The sequence below is a fragment of the Centruroides vittatus genome, unplaced genomic scaffold, assembly GCF_030686945.1.
Source record: "Centruroides vittatus isolate TY-2023 unplaced genomic scaffold, ASM3068694v2 contig_811, whole genome shotgun sequence".
NCBI classification, from domain to species: domain Eukaryota; kingdom Metazoa; phylum Arthropoda; class Arachnida; order Scorpiones; family Buthidae; genus Centruroides; species Centruroides vittatus.
Genome location: NW_027122529.1, coordinates 40,968 through 66,907, shown reverse-complemented (window position 1 = coordinate 66,907; position 25,940 = coordinate 40,968). Strand labels below are relative to the sequence as shown.

The 25,940-nt window shown below is 38.0% G+C and overlaps 1 protein-coding gene across 3 annotated transcripts in view; it reads right to left on the bottom strand.

Moving 5' to 3' along the window:
• The window catches only part of LOC136982140 (acetylcholine receptor subunit alpha-like), a 92,125-nt gene extending 66,521 nt beyond the window's left edge, over positions 1 to 25,604 (bottom strand). For all 3 annotated transcript variants that reach the window (XM_067278566.1, XM_067278563.1, XM_067278565.1), the window contains exon 1: positions 25,374 to 25,604. Coding sequence is in view for 2 of the 3 variants with exons in the window: in XM_067278563.1 (XP_067134664.1) it covers positions 25,374 to 25,419 (46 nt within the window). In the remaining variant the exon portion in view is untranslated. The remainder of the gene's footprint in view (positions 1 to 25,373) is intronic.
• Between the last annotated feature and the right edge of the window lie 336 nt (positions 25,605 to 25,940).

Sequence of the window (25,940 nt, the reverse complement as noted above, 5' to 3'; positions counted from 1 at the left end):
GGCTTCCATCCACTAATATTCGTTTTGTGATGTCAAAAATATAAAAAATAGCATCGCAAGAGAAATGTACAGTACAGTTAGCTCTATATTCGTATATTCTTGTGTGGTTATTACAATGGAAACTGCAAGAATCGAACAGATCTGTGCGTACAAGTGTACTCCTTACAAAAAACGAAAGAGACAAAGCGGAAAAATTCGGGAATTAGAAATACAGAAGCTAGAAAATTGAGTGTGTGGTTCAGTAGTATTGAGTGCAATTCACTTCGTACATACCAGAAGAGTCAGTGGCATTGAAATTCTTTTTAATGCAAGTTCAAAAGTAATCTTAGGACGGAATAACGAGTACTCGGGACATATTCTTCTATGACCCAATCGATTAATGCATTCTGCAAGAGCGGTTTCCATACACTCGAAACGAAAGAGATTGTCATACAACGTTTCCATCATACGTCGCTGATATCGTTCATCGGACACTAAAATACCGATATTGCAGTGTGACGACACTGTATTTAACTCTGAATCTTACAGTAGTATCATTTTATTGCCATCTTTCTTACTGCAGTTGATAATGCTATTATCTGTCTTTCAAAAATATCTTCGCATTTCTCCGAGATAGGAACAAATCAATTCTTCCGGAAGAAAATGTATCACATCACTAGAGTCAGCAGAAAATTTTTCGGGAGAAGGGCCAAGCTTGAAGACGAGTAATTACGTCAATAAATTTTTTGTCTATTTTGCCACAGACAATGCGATCTATTGTGAAGGTTACAAGGTCACAAACGAGGGAAAATGCCCCGTTTGCCCGTCTCCATCGCTCATAAATAAGACTTTCCAGAAGAATGATTCAGAGAAAGTTGCATTGCGTGTCGACTTCCACACGGCTCGACCTTCTATTGATACAATGCTTATCTTCTATTCAGATTTATTCCTCCTCAAATGATAAGTGGCTAGTATGAAGTAAAATTCTTCTAGTAGCATATGGCAACGGAATCTTAAAACTGGCGGTGATGCCAGACAATTCTTCTGATAAGGTGAGAAATAAATAATACAATGGATAATTTGGACAGAAATCTTATGAACATCTCAAAAATTATCTTGGATAAAATAAGATGGAAGATGGTATAAGTAAGATTGATTTCTGGTCTTAAGTACTCTTCGGATATGAACCAACGATCCAGCAAGAGTCGAGCGTGATTTTTTTTTCTGGAATTGTTATTGAATCGAACTTAATCTGTAATTTTAGAAATCCCAAATAACTTTACAGTCCCAACGTTTCCATTCATCAACTCGAACGTCGCTAGAGATTCCAGAAGATTTTTAAATTCTACAAGAAATCCGAACCCAATCTGAAACTCGATATCTGAACATACCGATCGATTCCCATAGATTTTTATAGCAGAGGTAGTGTTTAAAGTCATTACATTTATTTATTAATTCTGCGGTAATTCTTCTTAAACAAGTCTTTGGTACGAACCTAATCCAAGTCGAGAAATCATTGGAAACCATCGGAAAGTGTATTGAAAAAAATTAATACTTCATTAAAATTTAATTACGTATCAAAGGATGAAGAGGAGGATCGAACGTGTCTTCGTTCCGTTCGTGTTAAGTGTCAGGTGTATAAAAAAGTATTAAAAAAAAAATAATAATAATCTTTTCCGTCAGATCTTTAGGTTTTAAAGTCAGAAGACGATTTGTGCACGAATACTTAATGCTCTTTCATTAATATTAGAACCGCACTTCGGAGGCAATTCGTTGGATGCATTAATTAAATAACCTTATCGTGGCATCATCCGGCGGCTGCTTCTTCGACGGTCGATGCGACTCCCCTCTTCTTCCAACTCCACTGACACTAATAGAAATTTCCAACCGAACAGAAGGAATAAAAAATAATACGGTAAATACACTCAAATATGTTTTTATAAATTATTCTTTTCCTTTCCCTCCCTGCGGGCACACGGAAAACCTTTCTAGTCATACCCCATCGAGGGTTCTGCCGGGGGCGGCCGGCAGAAAAGTTGCATTTTTTTTTTTTTTTCTAGTAGCAAATTACCGAGTGAGGCTATTGTTTTCCCTGAAGAAGGAGTATTTGTTTATACGAGAACACCGGTTTCCATAGCTGTCAAATTTGCCTGGCGGATAACACGGTGTATTATAATGTGCGGGAACGACGAGGATAATTGCGAACGGCTCTTTAACCGTCACGAGCGATTTGACAAAGTTTATTGTGACGTCGGCATTATTAGCTTTGTCTGGCATTCCTACTGTGTAATTTATACGTATAGTTTTCGATTGTTGCCATTTGTTAACTCCTGGCAATTCCTCGTCTTCGTGTGTTCTAGCAATTATCCTGGATCGATTTTTCAACGTGAATTATTCTTTTCGTTAATAATTTAAGAATTATTTTTGTGACCCGCCAGACCTTTCGCGGGAGAAACAGCGAAGAGTAATTATTTTCTGAGAGTCGATCGGCGAGAAGGAAACAAGGAGTGAGAAGAGGAAGAATCTTAATTATAATCGACTCCATCCGTCAACTGGTAGAAACCGTGAGTGGGGGGAGGACATTCTTCGGCACGATCTCAGTGTATAGAACACCAGAAAATCCAACCGAAATTTTGATTATTGCTGAATTTTCCGAACGTTTTGCGTCAGACAGGAGCGAGGGTCATCTGGAACTCATAACGGTTTCCTGTCTGTATCATTTACGATCCGTAAAATAAAGAAGGATGCTACACCCGTAATGTGTCTGGCCGTAAAAATAGGCGTAAAATGAGTAAAGAAAATGCGATCTGTATTTTATTTCCCAAAGATGTAAATAAAAGCGCTAAACGAATTAAAAACTTAATTTTAATTCGCCTTATACTCGTTATCTAATTCGCGTATTATGCGGGTACTCGAGAAATACATTAAAAAATTATCGAAAGTATCTTCTTCCATTAAATTTAAGCGTATAAAACTTTTTTACGCGTTTTTCTATGAAACTATTTACTTAAAATAATCATATACTTGGAATGGGGGAACCATAAAGTTAACAACGCTTTTAGAGAAAATATCTTCTTCCAGGCACCCGTCAATATTCATACATAATCCCACCCTTGTATATAGAGTAAAGAAGGATAATTTTGTGACACAACATTAATTTAAAACTGGTCGAAATGACATCTATTGAACTAGTAATTTAAATTTATTAGAGAATTTAATGCATGTTATCCATTAGATGATAATGGCTTACATTGTGACGTTGAGGTAAACAACAGTGCCAAACTTCTTAAGCTCATATTTTCTTCCATCGTTCGTCAGTAAAATTGAACTGATAGAGGAAGACAAGTGATAGAAACTTATAACACTTCTATAGTGTTTCTGACTGGTATAATTTCGTGCGGTGTTTTAATTTTAAATTATTAAGTGATACAAACATATCTTCTCCTGTGTTCGAGTGGTTAAAACCACCGATACTAGTAAGTGTTCGTGGATCTGTTCCTCACAAATGTGAAATTTTATTAGTACTATTCAATAAATATATACTTTATATATACAGGGATATAGGGTGTGTCTCGCGGATATGACAACAGCGACTAGGGGATCTAAAAATGCCCTATAAACAGTCCTTCAAATTGATTGTTTCTAAGCCAGAAGAGGGTACGTAAGGTACATTTCTTGTCGCTTTAGTACATCAAATTAATAGTATCTACTTTAATATTTTCAATTTAATATATTACTAAACCAAACACTAGCTTAAGTACGTAATAAAATGCATAATGAATCTAAACAACGTAACTTTAGAATCCTGCAACTGTTGTAATAAAGAATATGAAAACTAAGCAGCAGGAAAAGTATAATAAAAATCAACAAGATATTTTAAATAGAATATCATAGAAAATTTTTAATGACAGAGATTGTATTTCACATACAAAATCATTTATTATGCCAAAGGTGTTACATACAAAAAGTTAATTTTCCACAGGATAATCTTAAAATCAATACATTAACATACCAAAGGTAAATAATAATATAAAGATGCCACCAGGAATCGGGTAATAATGTGTCAAAGTAATGTTTAATAACGTTTATTGGGTGTAAAATAAATCTCTCGGTTTCATAAGATGCAAATTTAATACTTCCATGAAATTACACTCTGGCAGAATTAACTTCCTTTATTATAGAAATGTATAACACAAAAAAAACCCCTATCACATCTCTAGTCAAATCATAATTTATTAATGTAAATGGTTTTTATAGCTGAAGTTATAACTGCTGTAACTAATAATAAATAAGCTAAAAATAACACGAAATTGCCTTTCTTTGCTATATTGCATCGATGTTTTCACTGGAAATGCTTTATTTATAGTCGATATAAAAAGAGATTGATGTAGCTAATAATTTGTCTGAGATTGCAAGCATCTAAATGAAATACCCCCCCCCAAAAAAGGGGCAATCATTGATCCTTAGGCTTACATAAAACTTCATTGAATTTCGTTTTAGAGGCGCGAACCCACGACCACCGAGTGGTCGTGGGTTCGCGCCTCTGGCACGTGAGTTTTCCGAGTTTTATTCACGGTTGTAACACCTAAATAGGGCCCAGTTTCCGTAGAAAGACCTCAGTGGTGGCACTCCCTGGCTGATCGCCCACGTGTTGCATTGCCGTATACAAAGATTATGCATTGCATTGACAATACCGTATTGGAGAGTAATTATAGTGTTATGCAATACGCCAGCAAAACACTGAACGGAGGAGTAAGAATTCTCTGCAGATATTATCGATTAATTCGTATTCTCGGTTGTTCTGTTGTAACATTTTAGTCGAACATATGTAAATAATATTGTTTTCTAGAATAATACAAGAGTCCGGCTGTTTTAAATTAAGGAATTTCGACAACGATTAGCATAATGAAGTCTAAACATAAATTCTAGATTCCTAATTCTAGTTTTTTCGGTGTCAGGATTCTTTACGTCTACAGGTATTTACGTTGAAATTAATGGTTATCAAGAATGCTGGCGAGTTCAGGTGTCTTAATACTAATCATACTTCAATATTAAATGCTCCATTATAATATTAATTTGTAAGAAATTTCACTGGGCACACCAATCTTACAAGAGCGGATTTCATTTCAAATTTCTTTAAAGTAGAATTATGTGAACCTCTCGAATTGCTCCACGGCACGAAAGAATTGGATTGGGTAGTTTTTCCTAGCACCAGAACAGAGAATATACGGCAAACCTTAACTAACGTCCACAGACAATAGGAACCACAGCACGGGGGGAAGAGGAGGAGGGAATTACTCACGATATATTACCAGAATTCGAATTAAATGGGATCGAACCCAGCACGTGAATACCTGGTCCACCGCAACACGAACACCCCAATTTGATAGACTCGCCTTCAAATTGTATTTTTCGGCAAAGTAGTCGGCGAAAAATAAATTTGTATGTTTCTTTGTATACAGCAATGCGACAGGTGGGAAATCTGCCAATGGGTACGCTCCCAGAAAGACTTTCTATGGAAAACTTAGTTTTACAAACGTGAATAAAACCCGGAAAACTCTCCACGTGCCAGCCTTTTGGAGAGGTGTGAACCCACGACTCTAGCGTTTAATGGTTTTATCTGTTGGGCTGGGCAAAAGTTTCAGAATAATTCTTTAAAAATTTAGTTTTTAATCCGAATAAAGTTCGCCTTGTTGCAATTACTGAATAAATAAAACACAGTTCATCAATATGAATAGATTCTTTTCTCTTCTCTTCTTTTAACGCCACACCTACGTCTTCCAAAATTGTCGAATTTCTTTTTTAAAAAAAAATCTTTCCTCCTCTCGATCATTTATTTGCTTTATTTTCTACGTATTAAACAAGTAAAAATAAAGGAAATAAATATGATCGATGCAAACACTAGATGCTAAACATTAAAATGATCTCACGAAACACCAGAAATGTGAAGTAAATAAATGGTAAAGCCACACCTTTTGTAAAATGGGTAAATTTACATGCGTGAGGGAACAATTGTATCAATCAAATCTTAGACAAAGAAAACGAAATTGGATAGTAATCGAGTAACAATAACCATTGAAATTTTTTTCCCAAAGAATTATTGTTTGTATTCTTGACTATTGTTTGTACTAATTACCGACATTCCTTGCGGTTTCGTTTCGGCTTTCTTTATCTAAAGCTCAATTGATTTTCTATTGTTTTCCGATGCAAATGACGTTAAACTTAATACGAAAGGAATATATGCTTATGAAGCAAAACGTGCTCTATCTACACTTTTTAATACTTTTTATTGGCACAAATATTGGCACCCAGTTTATGTATACTGCATATATCAATTAATCACTCTATTCTGTCGCTGTCAAATTAATTTTTCGGGGTTCTTTATCGGAAAAGTCACTCATTCTTGTGTTTTACAGGTATCGTAAAACACAGATCATCGTCCTCTCTCAATCCAACTTCACCAATGAGAATGATATCATCGAAAGTCTCCACGCGAATAATCCCACAATACCTATCACTCTATATTGATATCCGGCCATTCAGTTACGTAACAATAACAAACAATAACGGCTCGATAACGTTTTTAATAAGTTGAAATTGATTCTATCGAACAATCACACATACTGTGTATTATTAATAATAATCGATAATCTTCTCCCTTACATACACTCGACTATCACAAATAGTAAATACAGTACTGCTTTTGACTGCCAAAAGCATATTACAGGGTTGTTATAACACAGGAAAGGTCAAAAAAAATAACCCTACCGCCCAAAATTTTTACTTTCTTGAACTCGGGAGACCTTCAAACCTCCAGAAGTTCAAAAAAATCGGGGGTTTTACCTTGCATACGTGACTAATAGTGTAGGGGCACGATTCTGTTCACCCAACTTGTACCTTAATAACTCACGTGTCATTTGTCTAAAATTTCTGAAATTTTGCAAAGATGTTTGCGTATTAAGAAAAAATTTTTGTAGAAATTTTCGGGAAAATCGGTCCATTCACTCGGGAGATATGGCCCACTTCCTTAACATCTCATCAATTAATCTGAAGAATTACAGGTAATGGTAACAATTAAACCTGTGTTTGTTTTGTGTATTTTTCCTTGTTCGTAATACTAAAGCTCGGCGACACTGTACTAAAAATAGGTCTTATGCAATAAGTTTCAGATAATTAAGTGCAGTAAAATTTCTCTACCATAATATTTTAGTGGTAACGACATGGATTTCTTGTCCGGATGATCCTGGAAATCGATAGATGCTGTGGCGTGAAGAAGCGGCTTCTGACTCCAATATCGCCTTTCTACCTTTAACCATTTTAATGCCAGGATATTAAAATTGATTGGATCACGTCAACTTCTCTAGAACCTTCGACGTTTAGTGAAATTTCTACTTTTACGTCATACGTAATGTCTAATGCAAACACATAAATCAACCTAATAATTCGCACGCGGAGTTAATAAGATGCAATTAACCTTCTCTGTTACACTAAATTCTAATCTCTAAAGAGAGAAATAAAAATAAAAATAAAAATTCAGTAACGAGTTGAATGACTTTTCCGGCAAAAAGTTAAGATTGTTTGTGGCGCCATCTTGTATTTAAATAAACTTTTTTATATTAATAATTATTATAAAATAGCAAAAGGGTTAATTTTGAGAGTAGACATCAGTTTTATAAAAGAATTTCAAGTGTTAATAACGAGTAAAATCCCCATTAAATCCGACACCACTCGAGATATGTCAGATGACTTCCCCTCTATCTACTCACCCCTTGACCTTTAAATTACCAAAATTTAACAGCATCGAAGCCTCTAATACACAAACCTCCGTGCAAAATTTCAGACATTTTCGACAAAAGGCACAGGAGTTATTCAGCTTCAAAGTGGGTGAACGAAACCATTCCCTCCCCCAAACACACACAAATCTCAATAGATACAGAAGAAACTCTCCAAAATTTTTTGCATTTTTCGACTCTTGAATCCAAAAAGTATAATTCTTGAGGGGGACCTATCACCACACTTTCCCTCTGTTATATATAACAATAGGGAAAGTAACAGTAACAGATAATTCAAACAAAATTTATAGAATCCTGAGGTTTAATGTAAACTATATACAAACTTTCACACTATATGGAGGTAAAAGTTATAGCATTTGTTCCTTTAAAATATCTTATTTCTAAAGTGAAGCATCTTCTGCATTATTTATCTGTTAAATTTGAATGTCTTTTTATTATATAACCCGCTCTAATGCCGCGAATAAAGCGCGCAATATATCTTTCAGATTATACAACGTGTTATATGTGAGTAACACATCTTCTATTCTGACATAATCGACTGTGTTTCTCAACCGTTACCGTCACATCACCGGCGAGGAATCCATATTTTTCCGGATCGGAGAGGTAGGGTTTGTAAACACTCGTTTAAACCTGCCATTTTCCCCCGTTTTTCCTTACATTATTCGATTTATAACTTTGCCTATCGAATTATAATAGTGTCAGCGTGCGTAACCAAAATATTTCGGTTACGCACGCTGAGGAGATTGTAGATAATCTGTAGCTTTTCGGCTCCGTGCTACCGGGTGATGCTGCTCCTCCGTAAACAACCTTCCCACCCGGGCAGTAAACAAACGTGGAGTGACGATCGATAGAAACGAGACACAACATCGATTCCTGAATGTGTAGCTCAACATCTTCCTATCATTTAAGGTCACTGGCGTACGTCTTATCGACATTACGACCTTCGTTCCGGTAGAGTCCGGATTCGAGTCTTCCGTTCTCCATTTATCGTCTCTATAAACTGCGCATAAAAATAATTAAAGCTACCTTAAAGTTAATTTCTGAATGTTGCTTAGTAGTTCGCTTCTTACGTCACGTAAATTAAACGTTGTTGCTAGACTTTCCTGACGTTCTTCACTTCTTTTCATCCCTAATAATTGCTACAATTACCTTTACTCTTCAGATTGATTCGGAAGGTATTAAGTGAGTGGAGCCATATCTCCCGAACTAATGGTCTTATTTTCTTGGAATATTCTAGAGACATTTCCCTCTAATACCCAAACCTACCTGAAAAATTTCAGAAATTTTTGACAAAAGGCGCGTGAGTTATTAAGCTTCAAATTGGGTGAAAAATTGTGCCTCCATACACAATACGTACAGAAGAAACCGCTAATTTTCCCCCATTTTTTGACTTTTTAAGGTCAAAAATTTTGGGGGGGTCACTTTTGAACGATTTCCATACTTTACCTCTATTATACAACAGCAGGAAAAGTAATTAAACGCTAGAACTCGAACCCTTCTTGTTAGTGTTATACAATACTCATATAATTATGTAAATCCACTCGCCGCAAGGTTCCATTATTATAAATGTCTCTACTTTAATCAACATTCATTTATTCATTGAGACATAATGGATTCCTTCGCCGAAATTAGCTTAAGGTTACGAAAGTAAATACGAAAGAATTATGCAAAATGATTACAACATGCCATACAATAGCAATTGTATAATGATAATATGATCAATAGACGTTACTCCCTTCCACTTTTCTACATGGATTCGGGAAAATACTACGGGCTGATGATTCTGGCTGCATGATAATCCGCATCGTTTATCAATACTTGGGTACGGATAAAAGTTTTATGGTGGGTGTAAGTTGAGAAACAATACAATACAGCAGCCGTACGTATCGAGTGATCCATAAAACTATTAATCATATAGAACCGTTAATAAATGGCATCAATCATCATCCTCTCAACTTTGCCAACTATTAATGTGTTTATACATTTGGCCCGTAATAGCAACACATTAATACACGAGTTTTATCAACGTCACACGCGACCATCCCTCTGGTAACACCATCAATTAGTTGGATTTTATTGCAAGTGTTTAATATAAGTTACAGAAAAATTAAAATCAGAATAACTTAGTTTACAACACTAAAAGTTATAATATATACCCGAATATTCGGTGTGTTCGTTAACGTTTAATTCCGTAAGCGTTGGTGTACGAGTTGTACAGTACGTGGCAGCCATTTTAATATTTAATGCCATGTGTTTACTGATTACAGGCAAGATGGATGCATTTCTAGTAAACAATACTTATCATTTATCAATTGTTGCCGGTAAAACCGAGTGAGAGTTAAAATTTTGCTTGAGATTTACTAACAAATAAGCGAACGAAAAGAAATAGAAACCTTATATACAACCATCGATTTTCTTTGCATATTGTGTCGGGCAAGCAATCTCTAGGAATACATTACGTGCACTTTATCTGCCAACATTTTGATCATCGAAATCAATTACTTCTCTTCTACTTTCGAGAGAAGCAACTTCAGCATTTTCATCTTCTACAGATCAATATCTCGCTTTCGTTTATAATTCCTTGTCAATTCAGTTACCATCATCCTCACCCCCCGCAAAAATCATCAGAATCATTGTAATCCATGCAAGATTCTGACAGAATGGCATCCTAATCATTGGCACGTTATCCTACGGACAAAAAAAAGGGCAGTTTACAACAAACAGGGAGGCTCCAAACCAATCTTTGCTGTACTAATAACATCGAAATTTAAATTTAGGGCATATCTGAAAACCCTAGATTGCCGGTGTGGTGCAGGAGCAGGATGTACTGACAACCCGGGCAAATTCCACCAATAAAATTGTCAACACCGTAAACGGGACCCCCTGATTTAAATTTGCCTGGAATCCACGAATCAATCGGATGAGAGGACCAAAATTTCGGCGTGTTTTTTTTTTTCATGGTACGTGTCTCGTGACGTTTGTTAACAGAACAAGATGTCTGCCTTCTTGTTAATATAAAACTAGAGGAACTTGGTAATGAAAGAAAATAAAATGGAGAGTCGAACCGTGTCGAAAATATCCAATTCTAATGATATTCCATTATAAATATGTATGATCCATAATTAAGCGAGGGAAAGATTCAAAAAATTGAATAAAAAGAGTGAAAATCTCCGTTCGAAGCGACCAATTATTCACGCGATCGAACGTTTCGTTGTTTTTTTTTACTGTCCTATCGAAAGATTATACGTAAAAAAACAAGGAAAACAAAGCCTTACAATGATTAAACACTGTGTAAACTGTATAAAGAGGAAAACTCTGAAGAAACAGAAACACAAAGGGGGGTAGAGAGAATTTAAGACGTAATTAATCGCCTTCGTACTTATAATATTAATGAAGTTAAGAGCAGGAAAGGTGGGGGAAAAAAATAATATTAATAAACCATCGATCAATAAACGAGCGACGTTAGAAAACAAAGTTCATCCCTATTAATTCAATGTTATACACCCATTACAATAATGGCAGAAAATAGCAATTAATAATGTATAATGACTGAAAGCAAAATAAATATAAAATACTCAACTTAAAATCGTCGTAACAGGTTTTTTTTCTCGTCATGAAACGGTGGAACCGGAAATCGTATCCCGTGTTGCGAGTAAAGGGGCTAAGCACGTGGAGAAGAGGGAAGGAAGCCAACCCCCCGGTCACTAGATAAGTACAGTAAAACCTGGGTAAACCGAACGGTGTGGAATACTTTTCCGTTTTGAACAGGTAGGTTTTTTATTTTAAACACAGCAAATCGCTGTCTTTCGAAGAATTCTACCCGTTTAGGAAGGTTTCCTTCTTATTACGGTTCCGTTTTAAACAGGTTTTACCGTAATTAAGTTTACCAGAACTCGGCTAATTAGTTACGCATTCGTTTTCTTTATCGAATTTCAACTTCGAACGGTTGTAAACTTCTTTCGTTCCATCAGGAAATTTGAATAAGTGATGATTCTATTTTTAAAAATAGTGTAAAAGGACTATTATCGAATGGAAAACCGTTAATGCACCGAGAACGAATGGATCTGTCATTATTCTTCACGTTTAATGCAACGTATTAATCGCGCAGGAAGAAGAACTAGAAGCAGTGGAAGCAGTGTATTTTCCTGTGTTTTCCTTCGTATTTTTATTGTATCCGCAGTTGCAAATACTTCTCGGCGTGTAGTACTTAATTATTATTATTACATTACCTAACGAGTATGTGTAAAAATGTATTTAAACCTATACAAAACGTTAATACACATAAAACCTGTGTAACCGGACTCGTACGGTACCGGTTCGATAGATTCCATTTTGAATAGGTATTTTTATAACACATAAAATCTCTGCACCCCTAATAATTTTACCCGTTCAGGCAGGTTTCCGTTTTTAACAGGTTTACTTATATACCGTGGACATCTGTAGAATTTTTGCACATTTACAGTAAAACCTGTTTAAAACCTGCCAGGCCGGAAAAATTCCTTACCGTACGAGTCCGGCATACACAGGTTTCACTGTATTGTACATAAACACACACGGGTATACAAGACAAAGGCATTTTTTACGTAAATATTACAGCAGTAATGTCATATTTTACTGTGTTATAAATAGAAGAATCTGCAGAAAGTCAAGCAGATTTCTATAATTCTTTATGACCTGACGGTTTTGTTTCCGTTCTTCCAATAGAAATTTCTGTCTCATACGACGTCACATACGAAAAAATTCTATTCGATAATATTTTACTATTGATAAATATGGAGAAAGTTTTAAAAAAGTAAGTTCTTTCAAAGGAAATTACAATAGTTTTTTCTGTTTGAAATGGCTTAAAACTTTTTCTGTATGGCAAAGAATTTACATTTCAGCAAGATTTAAAAGAAGTTGAGAGCCAACGTTTTTCAAAATTCGCTATTTTAAAGTGGAAACAAAAGACAACGTCATTTCCTGCCGGTGACGTCTTTCCGACAGATTTCTTTTCTTTTTCCACGCGCAACAAACGGGTTTTTCCACATACCTTAATTACTACAATGGTTAAAATTTCGTACAAAGCGGGTACGTCGCCGATAATCGCTGCGTTAGTACGAATAACCTTCTGTACTTCACACTAAACTCGACCCGTGTCTTCCATCTCTGTGTTAAAACCGAGATAAGTTATTCATCTATTATATCGATTAACCGTGTGTGTAGCTGGCTCATTCGGTTAATTTCAAATCAACAGGAAGAAATTGGAATACTTCGTTGTCCACGGAGGATTGGGAGATTAATTTCTTCGTGGCCTTCCTAGTTTAAAAGGGGGACATCCAACTTACAATAAATTTCAAACTATATAGGAGACGTCGAAAGGGACGTCACGTGCTTACGTTATTTACGGTCTACACGAGATTCCTTCCTCCCTTTTAGACTTATTTAGTTAATTTTTTATAGATACAATCTATTTACGTCGACCGCACACTAAAAAGCACTCGGAAAGACATCGATAACGTGTTTTTGGCCGGGGACGACGGGTCATCGATACTCTAAATTGTATTACTCCAAACATTATCACGTTATTAATCATTTTTATCGGCATTTAAAGGAGTATCAATTTGCAAAAATTATTTTTTTAAATATTCAATATTTCTTTCTGTGACGTATACGACTGGAAAAACGGGAGGAAACAATCGACGACGGCGCCCTCTAGAAAATAATAACCCTGTCAATTTTCCCGAAATAAGACAAAGCGGCGCGGATTTTTTCCTGTTTTTTTTTTACCCTAATTTTTATGTTTAAGTAGAAAAAAATAAGGAATTTTATGACATTTTTGGAAAAAATTAACATATATTTTTGCATTCTTTTCATAAATGGGTTATCGGTGGAGCGTTATCCTATGGACAGACAGGAAACTTGCCCGGAGCTCCACTAACGGGGGCTCCGAATTAATCTTTTATGTACTAAAAACATCGAAATTTAAATTTGGACCAACATCTGAAGACCCTAGATTGCCTGTGTGGCGCAGATGCAAGGTGTACTGGCACAGAGGGAAAGTCCCGGGGAGATTCCCCAAAATCCACCTAGAAAAATGTTTGAAGTCAACACCGAATCAAATTTGCCTGGGGTCCCATGAATCTATAACGCGCTACTGTGGATTGTGAATATTTTATGCATTTTTTCAAAAATTCGAATGGGTTGCACGTTCCGTTTTGGAGTCTCTTTCCCACCCGATACAGACCTTCGAGATCTAACGCCTATTCTGGGTTTGTTTGAAGGAGGCGGAATCTTGGCATCACGATTTGGATGGCCCCCATGCGCGACAACCGATGCCAAGATGGTTTCCTCTCTTCTCGGGCATCTATTATTTTCTAAAACACATATACCTTTAATCTAAATAATTATTTGAAAAATGTATTTAGTTATCGAAATTTTGCAGCTCTGTAAAAGTATCGTTGAAGTGTCTTTGTATTTTGGTACGTGTCGAAGCTGATTTTAGCTTTAACGAGCATTTTCTCTAGTGATGTGTCCTTGTAATGTGTTTATATACACAAGGGTAACGCGTCGAACAGTTCAATAGAGTAAAATGTGTTTTACCCGCTACTGTTGGCGGTAAAGAAATCAGTCATCAAAAATTAAATATAAAAAAAACAGCATTAACCGGGGAAGGATGAGATATCAAGTGTCTTTGGAGCGCTTCGCGGGTAAGAAATCGATTCCGCGTAAACATTTGCGAACGCATTCTACCTCCCCAGGGAGGGAGGCGAGGACGAATGGGTCCGTCGGGAAACAGGAAAAAAAGAATTCCCTAGAAATTCGGTAAGAAAGCAACGGGAGCAAAAGACAACTTTGAAAATTCCTCATTTAATCCCTCCCTTCTTTATATTATTTAATACATGTAACACAGGAGAAATAATAAAGAATTCTGCTAATTATCCCCATATTTATTATAGCCCTTATAATAAAATATAATTAAAGTTTAGTATTTGTAATAAACAATGGTGGAAATTCTCGTTCCCTTTCCGCGCTTGGCTCTGAAAATTTACAGCGCAGACTATTTATATAACACAAAGAAACAACCCGGTTAAGAAGATTTTCCTCGATATAACGTAATTTGCGATTAAACCGTTTGTAAACATCTAATTAAACGTCTTATGGGGATTCGTCGTAAAAATTTAAGAAAAATCCGTTAGAAAATGTGTTATTTAACTTATTTTATTGAGGTTAATTCTTCATTCTTCCCTTCTTAATTTCGTAGTCGTATATTTAATATTTCTCTTAATAAAAGAAGAGAAAAATTGGGCCAGACGTTGATTCAATTGCTCCTATTCACCAAATAATTATCATCTTGAAGCGCTTCGAAATACGATAACTCGAAGGAGATTTCATTTTATAAAAAGGTTTCACTTCAATGCCTTACAATATTCCTTGAAATACAAAGGATAAGATAAAGGTTTTAACATTTATCTTAAAGGATAAACTTTCCTAAAACCTCGATGTAAACGTCTTCAGAATGGTTCTGGAATATTAAGAGGGTGGGCCATATCTCCCGAAAAAATGGTTCGATTTTCCTGAAAATTTCTAGAAACGTTGCCACCTAATATGCAACCCTCCTTACAAAATTTCAGAAATTTTAGACAATTGGCACGTCAGTTATTAATTCTAAACTTCAAATTGGGAGAACAAAATCGCGCCCCCACATAAACTAACGTACAGTACATACAGAACTTACAGAAATTCCCAAGTTTTTTTGCATTTCTCAACGTTTCAGGGTGTCCTGAGTCCAAAAATGTGAAAATTTTGGAGGGTCATTTTTAATCTATCACCATATAACAGCCGGGAAAGTAATACAGTTTATCAATAGTGTTACTCAGCCTCAGAACGGTTGATTACCACTCATTTTTTCTAATGTGAAATTAACGTGGCGACGAAGGATTTTAATGGAACTATTGTTCCAAATGTAATTAATTTTTGAAGATTTCTGCGTTTTATAAACATAAAAACACTAAAAATAGTTTCCTCTGAATGCGTTCTTACCTTCAAAATTTATTTCCTTTTCTAATTATATTACTCGAAAGATAAATAAATTAATTTATCCATAATAATTATTCTACTTGTTACAACATAGGAGTTTAGTTTCTGCTCGATAATTATTGTTATTATTATTATTCTATTGAGTTAATTGCGGATCAAAGTGTGCGATTCTAGCAGAAACTACCTTTTCTCATTTATTTGCTACTTACAGAGACGTAGGCCCACTAATTATATGAGAAATTAATTACAAGATTTTATGGTCCGCAAACGTCAGGATTAAGGACGAAAGCGCGCTATATGATACGTAAAATATTCGTCACTAAATAGAGTGACGACGAAAAACACGTAAAGACATATGAATAAATAAATATAAAACGAAGGGTATGTCCCTCCTAAAGTCCTGTTCAACCCGGGCCCTTAATTTGTCCTGATTTTCCTCTATTTTTACGAATAATTAGAGATTTCTTTGAGTAACGAGAGCGGCAGATTACTCAATTAGGAACACCAGGCGCTCGCCTAGGGCCTCGTCGTCTCGATGGGCCCCGAAAATTGCAAAGATTTTGTTGCCTTTTTAATTACATAAAGGGCCTTATAACAAAACTGCGCATAAGGTCTCCTGTACTGAGTAACGACTAGAAAACTAATACGCATTCGATCGTTACGTATTGTTGCTTAACTGTAATGATGTATACCTGCATAAATATACGTGTGTATGTATACACTTAAAATTTACTCAAAACACTACTAAATATATATGTAATTTATGCATGCGTAATATTCATGCATGCATAAATTACATATATTACATTTGGAGAACGATACGTAACATTCAAAGCGCGAGTGAGTATTAACAATTTTATATGTATACATTCATTAGAATTATTCTTGTACATGTATTCTACATACACACACTTAGGCCATAAACAATATACTACGTAATTGACACTATATATTTGTATGTAGTTCCAGTATTGAATAGAGAATCTATGAGCAAAATTCGATTATATCGGAGAGGACCCGTGTAGAAGTGACAAACTGGATTTCATCCCCCTATTTAACGTCGTTGGTATAAATTGCACAGATATTAATAAATCGGGGGAAAACGTTGTCCGAATACAAGAGAGGATATTGGATTGAACCGAGCATTTTGCTGTCGACACGAGTTCCAAATATAGCGAGCAAAAATCAATATTTACAATCTTCTCGCGATTTATATAAATAACGGAGTGGCATCGGCCGAGATTTCACCTCGTATAGCGCGAACGAGAGAAGAGTTCGCTTAAAATCTAATTAGTTTCGAAATAATTACTTAGATTATTGTTAATAATTAGCGATAGAACGAGGTAATAGTAACGTACGGGCCGTGTGACGTTGTAACTAACGAACGCACCCAAGAGAATCTCGTATTTATTTACGTAATAAACGGAATTAATGACGCCACACCATAAATTTGATCCAATTCGATCCCCTTTTCGTTCGATTCGTCGATCGATCATTATCGTGGAAATACTCGATTTTAACCAATGAGAAGCTTTCAAAAGTCTTACTAAAAGGCCAATTAGCCACGTGTTATTATTACGTATGAAAAATTGACATCTGGCAGCACTGTAAACGTAAAACCGCCATTTTTTTTCCAGCAACGATTTATTGTTTATTTAATATTATTTGTCGTATAATAAATATTTTTACGATTTTTTTGGATTTTCATTTACTGTTACTATAAATAAAATTCGCTCGTAAGAAAGAAAAGCGGGTTACGATGAATTATTAATTTGGCAATAACGAAATCTCTAAGAACCGACATTTATTTACAATGTAACGAAACGAAAAAGGACATTACGGTAAAATAGGTGTCTCGTTTATATTCCTATTTTTGCCAAGTCTTTTTTTTTATTTTTTCTTTTAAAATACAGGAGGAAAACAATTGTTTTTTGAATTATTAAATCAAATCTGCTTACAGGAAAATATATCTTGCCTATCTTGAATAATCAATGTATAGTAAACGTCCATCCCGGTTTATATAATATGCACACTTCAGTATGATCAAAAAATCACTAGGCATATACATTACAAATATATATGATATGCCGTAGGTGGTCGGTGACTTTTTGATCGTTCTATGTAACTAAACAGAAAGAATTCCTCTTGTAATTCGCTTCTTCGAATATACTTCGAGTGAAATTCTTTTACAATTTATACTTGGATGGAAGTTTAATTAATTCGAAATAATTCTGTAATAATGAGTTATAGAATTTAAAGTTTTTTATTGTGTTTAACGGTATATTTAGTAATAATTATTGTAGATTACATTAATAAATCATCTACCAAACAGTGGCTTGATGGATAAAACCACTAAACACTGGTAGTTGTTCGCGCCTCGTGGAGTTTTCGGGTTTTCTTACCGTTATCAACTTCGATGTGATAGTAATAGTAAGGAATCTAAAATTGACACCTGTGGAACTTTTCGAATGGGTCCTGTAGAGCTATCAGAGAATATCTACGGATTGCCATGTGTCGGACGATCCTATCTCACCCTAATTATAGCAAGATGTGTGACATGCATTTGGCAGCATCTGCCAAATGCATTGTTTGCAGATCAACTGAGGCTCGAAAACATCATCTAAAAAGCTGCCGTGCACGAATCTCCAGAGTTTCGATACATAAAAAAATCAGAACTCGTCGTAGCCTTTCTAACATCAGAAAAAAGACCATTATGGAGATGCGGCTTGATGGTTTGGAGAAAAATCTGTTCAATGGCAGTAGTAACTGTGTCACCAAACCGTCGACGATATGTTCGTGACATAAAGAACCCCATTTTTTTACCTATATAACTCATTCCAACTTCATTTTAATGCAGAAGATACGAGATATACACGATAGGAGAATATCTTGAAGATGTTCAAGGAAGGAAGTGATCAGCTAACTCTTCTCATCTGTGGAAAGATATAGAAATGTTGATAATCCTCCCCGAATTAAAGAGTGGTGTCTACCACCCATGAGGCCCATGGGATACTACACCTTTTTCGTCTAGGTTGCTATTTTCCAAATCCCCAGGGATCCCAAATTCCATTATCAATAAACAACAGAAAATTCATTTTTAGTTTATTTTACAAATATAAAATAAACTATCGATATTTGTCTATTGTGCCATGCAGCCTCATTCCTTGTGTTCAAGGCTGTTAGACCCGATTGCAATCACCTGGATCGTTAATCCGACGTTCAGTCATAGAGTTTGAAGCTTCTTGCATAAGGTGCAATGCCCTTATGCAAGAAGCTTGTGTCCCCCCTTCTTTACAGTCTGCAGGCCAGCTGCTGCCACCAACCGCAAAGACCAATCAGTTTATTCTCAGCACCAATCCTCGCTTTGCAATCAACATACCCGTAAGAGTCGAGCGTGTACCTTACTCATATTTATTCCAATTAACAATACCGATTACGAAACAGATAAATTTTCAATAATTATTGAAACATTTTAAATGAACATCTATAGTGCCACACTAGAAGATCGCTTGAAATTTTAATTTGGATGTAGAGCCTATTTGAAGTTTTTGAAATTTATTCTTTCTTCTGAATTTTTGATGACCATTACAGAATTTTTTCCGAGTCCCCATTCAAAACTCATAAATTTTCGGTAATTTATGAGAATAGAGCATCACCGCAAGACGAACAGCATGCAAAGTATAATCAAATAAACCGAACTGTTATTCCTATTCGTATTGCTAGAAATTATTTACTCCGGATTATGATTTATAGAAATAAAAATCCATAAATTTCAGATATAATTATATTTCGAAACATTTTATGCGGAAATTTTTACGTAGCGTTAGCGAAAACATATACACAGCATAGCGAAGATACAGTAAGCAAGAAGAAAAGACGTTCCGGTTGATTGATATTCCATCAAATGGGCATAATTTATTCATTTCTACTTATTCGGAAACTTTCATGAATTATTAACAGTGGAAATTCTAATTATTTCAACGGCACCAGAGCCCGAGTGGATAAAACCACTAAACACTTGTGGTTGTGGGTTCGCGCCTTGCCAAAGGGCGCAAACCCACGATCATCAGCGAAAGAAAAACCGGAAGAAACCCGGAAAACTCCACGTAACCATGAAGTTTTACAGATTTCTTCATGTCTTAACAGCTAAATAGGAAAGCGTTTTCTCTGTTTAGGTGTTAAGACACAATGCCCATAGCCTCCACACGTGTTGCTTTGCCTTACACCAACAATCTAATCCAATCTAATTGCTCTATATACGATTCAATTAATACTTATTAAGTATTTAATACCTAACAATATTGTTAATAATAAATCTGACAGTAATCCCATTATTAAAATTTTTAATACAAGATTATTATAGATCATTACGTATACCATAATAACACGGTGTTAAAAGTAATAATATATAATTTAGGCAATACATTATACGCTAATGAATATATTATGAATATATATTATCCCCGTGCCAGAAGGCAAGGTGAGACCCTTGCCTTCTGGCACGGGGGAGCAAAGGTGTTGGAATACAAAGGGGGCAAAAACTCATTTGAAAACAAAAAAACATAAGAAATACATGCACTAAAATGGGAAGAAGTCCGAAAGGTTTGTAAAACATTGGGCTAAATTTCCAGATTTCTTCAATACAAAGACTTGGTAAGACAATAGACTGAACTTACCGAGTGAATTACATATATACTTAACCATATTTCGGGTAATTTGTGTTAAATATATTCTTTGAAATTCTTTTTAATTATTAATTTTGTTATATTTAGAAACGTCTCCTAGGTATTTCGTTACTGTATTTGTAATAATTAATAAGAGCGGAACACAGACAAAGCATTTTATAAGCCTCCCTGGTGTATTTTTCCTCGAGATATGTCTGAGTTGACATTATCCTACATCGATATGAAAAATTGAAATGGTACGCATTCTAAAATAGAACATTTGCCGTTTCAATTTCTTATATTAAAATTGAAAACGGCCTGCAAAAATAAATCCAACTTATACGTACGTATATGTATATATATATATATATATTGGAGAGCAAGAACATCAAGAAAATACGAAAATGCGATGAGGTAGATTGGAGCATAAATTCTTACAGATAGACATCCGGACAGAACGATCACTACGTTCTATAAAACTGGCCATAAATGTAAATTATCGTTAGATATTATATAATACAATAACTCTCCATTGACTGAATTATTTCTAATCCCCGTTCCTATTTTTGGAACCGGCGGCTGTTACCTAAATTCGCTCCAATAAACAACAGAGAAAAGAATACAAAGGATTTATTATTCATTGCGACATCGTCACAATGCCGGGCTGCAATTTTCAACCATCTTTTAATTTAAAAACCTCACGTAACTTCCGGTTTTTACATGGTTAATCGTAGTTTACTGCCCATAAGCTTTCTAAATCCGGTCTGGATTTTCATCCATCCCTCTCCGTTCTCGATATTAGCGAAGGACAGACACACGCAATGGGCATAAATCGATAAAAATTGCAGCCCAATACGGACATTTTAAATTGATAGCGAATTTTTAAATTAGTCCTCCCGTATAATAATAATAGACCCATTGTAAACACGAGTGGTTGCATAAGGACCCGGGATCGAATCCCGACGGGTCGAAATTCTCTGGAATTTTTTGTTGATATATCGGATCCCGGCTGGACTATTGTAGACCCGGGCCAATCCACTAAAAAGGCCTCTTTTAGTACCCACGGGGCACCAAGAGGGCCTTTGTATCAAGCCCACAGTAGCGAGGATTTTTAAAACAATGTGTAGCGCTCGGTAATGGTGTAATGTCGTAAAAATGGTCTCGTTTATAATGTCTTGTCAAAAACAAATCTGGTAAAAAGTTAAATATAAAATTCACGTAATTAAAGTTATTGCACGCTTCATTTATTCCGCTTACGTCATATGTAATATTGTGACGTGTATTGTCGACATAAACAATAATAAATTCCACGTGAACGAGACTCGGTTCTAGCCAGTCGAAAGTATTCGAATCCCCGTCTTTCACACCTCTTTAGGGGGGGAATTCTCCTGAAAATCTGCACGTGCTCATACCTGTGCGAATAATTCGACCAATAAAATTTCACGAGACGGTGTACTACGTCGTTTATTATTGGTGAGAGCCAATAGAGAATGGCGTAAAATCGAATAAATAATTAATCGTTTCTTCGTGCGTGGGATCAAAAACAGTAGAGAATTCGATTGGCACTCGACTGAATGGTGCCATTACCATGAAAGCACGGATGCCAGGAAAATATGTACGACACGATCACTCAATTGTGAAAGAATTCAATCGCGTTACTACGAGGTTAATTTAAATATAACTGATTAATTACTTGTAATTAGTGGCGTAACTAAGATTTTGCTTCGAGGGGTGATCTGGGAGAACAATTACAATGAAAATTTAAGCGTGCCTAAAATACCCGGCAGACAATTTTTCTAGAATTTCCTGATACATCTAGAAGGAAACTCCCTTCTATAACGAGTTAAATTCCATTCTAAAACCTCTGGGAGGATCCAACATCCGCATCACCCCCCTTAATTACGCCATACTTTTCGTGTAGTGTACGTATCTAGAGACAGAGGTTTTACTAATAAATAAGCTCGTTGGTTTATTACTTACAAGTATACAATGTGCGGTTACGTCATACTAATTATTTTAAATGAATAAATACGAATGGCCGTTACGTATTTCGAATTATAACGCGAAGCCGAATTAAATAACCGTTAAGAGCAGCAAAAGGTATGAATTTCGGCAATTTTCCGCCTTTTAGCTCCGTCGACGTTTAGACTTCCGCCATTTTCTAAAACTGGAACGTAATTTATTCCCGGGAGGAGGGAGAACGAGATTAGATTCCGATAAGGCCAACATCCGGCGTAACGTTTACGAACGATAACGAACCAGTAAAGCGCAATTTCGGGGTTTGGCCTTTTAATACCGGAAGCCAACGTTTCGCTTGTGGTAATCGACCTTCGACCTTCTACCTTCTACCTTCTACCTCAAGGTTACGGAGGGAACGTCTAACAACAATCGGAAGCGTCAAACAACAATACAAGTATTCTGCAACTTCCTCCAAAGACACCACTTGACTATAGATGATTTGGGGGTTCTGGAAACTTTTTCGGGTGCGGGTGGGTAGAAACAATTGAATTAACTCTAAGGGTCGTGACCTCTTTAAACTCCGGAGAAAAAAGTTTAAAATGGTCGATGATACCTCCTGGCAAAACCGCGTGTTTCGGTGGTTGCGCGTGACATCTTTATCTCTTAGATCGTCACTTCCTGTTTGGGGAGGACTCTTCTGTCCTCCCCATCGTACTGAATAGAAATGTTAAAGAAGAAATTCATCCTCGCTTTGTTGGGTCCTGGAAAGAGCCGAGACCCGAAAAAGCAAAAAACTATTCTTTCCATTGTGTTTTCGAATATAATGAAAGAGCGAAGGACCCCTTTACTATTTTACACTCCCCCTTAACTTTACAGAGGGCGGTTCCCTCACTTTTTCGGAGGTCAAAGGCAAAGTAGAGAGGAAACTTCGTTATAAATTACAAAGCGATTTTCTTCCACCCCCGACCTTAAACAAGCTTTTCCCAAAAGAAAGGGGGGTCATTCAGTATGACGTCCTCACTGGGGTCAAATTTTCTGGCAGATTGCGACGGGTGTGGAGAGTGTCAGTAGAATTGGTGACGTTGTATTTTAATGACCCCCAATGCTTGAATGACTTCGAAATGACCCGGAAGAAAGCTCGACTTTTAACGAAAATTGAGGGAGGAACGTTTCTGGTTAATCCTTTGGACAGAGAAGTCGAGGCAAAACTTCTCACCCCGCGGCTTAAGTGGGACGTGGTTAATTTTAAGTGGAATTAAATCGGTCCCATCCCTCCCTCCATTCGTTGGCGTGACAGAGCGCTCTTTGGGGTGGTGAAGGGAGAATCTTTCCAGTCTTGCGGTTTTATAAAGGGATTTCTTTGTCTACGTCGACCTTTCTCGTATCTTATGCAAGCAGAAATAAAACAAAAGTTCCGTTCGTCCCTCCTTTCCGCCGTTATCTTAATCGAACTTCGATCGAGTTTTCTCAATCGGAAAACGGCGCCATCTTTGTTAAATACGCGGAGCGACGACTTCAAAAACAACAAAAGAAAACACACCGGGCTTTATTAATTCAAATTAATTGAGCTTATCCGAAGTTCTTACATCTAGGAAGGTTTCACAGAAGGGTCGTCTATCGAGAGGGGAGGGGTGTCTCTTCCCTTCTACGCAACGCCATCAAAGTAACGCTTTAAGTGATGGGATGAAGGAGTTAAGGAGGTGAAAGGTCGTTTTCCGACGCTCTTCTTCGGGAATGGAGATTTCCCTGTCTCTCCTCCTCGATTCCGGTACAAAGGACGACCGGAAGTGCGTCGCCGCCGCTATTCTGAGAAAAAAACCAGGACGAAAGAAAAACGGAAGCGACGGGGAGACAGTCGGACCGAAAGACCTCGCCTTTCACCTAATTACTTCCGGTGCAAGGAAAGGTCGAACGTCGGACGGGCATTTTCGTCTTCCGTCCTTTCCTCCCCCTCCAGGAATTTGCGGAGGAGAGACCGCCGCACAGGTCGCGCGCGGAGACAAAGGAGTTCGAAGAGAGCCGCGCGGAAGAGGTTCTTCGTCTTCCGAACGTAATGGCGTGGCTTTCTCCATCCCCCCGCTAGAGTAAAAGTGATTGGGGAGGAGACTGATGGCGGGTCGTAAGAATCGTCTTTTCTCCGGGTCGAAGGTCGAAGGTCGATCGAATCGCTTCTCCCGCGAGAAGAGAAGAGAAGGACCACCCAGACGCCGCTCCTCGGGTTCGACGGAGCGGCGGATCGGCCGGGAGCAGATCGATAGCTCCTCCGCGCGCCGCTTCCGGTCCCCTTCCCGCTTCGAGCGAAAGGGAGAGAGAGAACGTTCGCGCCCGGAAAAAAGGCCTCCTTCTCCCTTCTCTTCCCGCACCCGCGAAACTCCTCTCCGCCCGAAGTCTCTATCCTTCCCGCCGAATTTTTTGGTTCCAGAGAATCCGTCGTCCCTCCCTCTTCTCCTGAATCTTCTCCTACCGAGGGATCACACGCGCCCCGGAGGAGGGAAAGTTTCCCGGCTTCCTCGCCTTGTCTTCAATGTGTTTGCGGAGAGGAACGTCGTTTCCGGGCTCCGTCGGCCCGCCGGAAACGGAAAGACGGACGACGGCCGGTTGTTGCGCGCGCAACAAGTGTTCTTCCGGGCGGCGCCTTCCGCCGGCCGTCGTCTGGTCCGGCGAACGGGGGAACCGGACCGCCGGCGCCCGAGACCTCCGGAGCTGGGAACCCGTCGGGGCCCGTCCGGAGCGCCGCTGCCTTCCCGGGGGCGGCCGCCCGCGCTCGTGCGGGGCGGAGGAGGGAGACGGCGTCCGCCCGACGGCCTCCTCCGCCGCCGTCAGAAAGGGCCCGACTGGTCGGGGGTGGCGCACGCCGGCCGGCAGAAGGTGCCGCTTGCCGCCCAGTAGTGGGAAGGGGCCGGTCCCCCGGGCCGGGGAAGACCGCGAGTCGGCCCGGGACCCGAAGAAAAGAGGGACTCACCTGCGGCCAAGAAGACGAAGAAGCAGGTCTTGAGCAGTCGCTCCATCCCGTCTTCCGGATGCGAATTTTCGGGCCGTAATCCTGAGAAGCGCGCGGACGCCGCCGTACCCACCGCCGTTCTCCTACCTTATCGACCCGACGGACGCCGTCGCTGCCGCCAGGGGGAGCCACCGACGAAGGAGTCGGCGTAGGACCGGGAGCGCGCCGGCCCGCCGCCGGAAAGGTGCGCTCCCCCTCTCTCCCGAGGGCCTACTCTTTCGGAACCGGAGGTAGGGGGCCTTCGAGCGCCCCGTCTCGGCGTTCGAATGTGGCGCCCCTCTCTCCTAAGTCTAAAGAGACGAAACTACACGACATACGCTTCACTCGCGGTGTTTTTGCGGTAAAGGCGCTACGCGACGCGTAGCGAAGCGAAGCGCACAGGCGTCGCCTGAGAAGGGAAAGAGATTGAACGGGAAAGATGTCGTCGTCGTCGTCGTCGTCGTCGTCCCTAAGCGGGAAAAGGCAAAAAGAAAGCGATGGGAAAATTGATATAAATTATGAAGAGGGAGAAGTATTTAAATTCCTGGA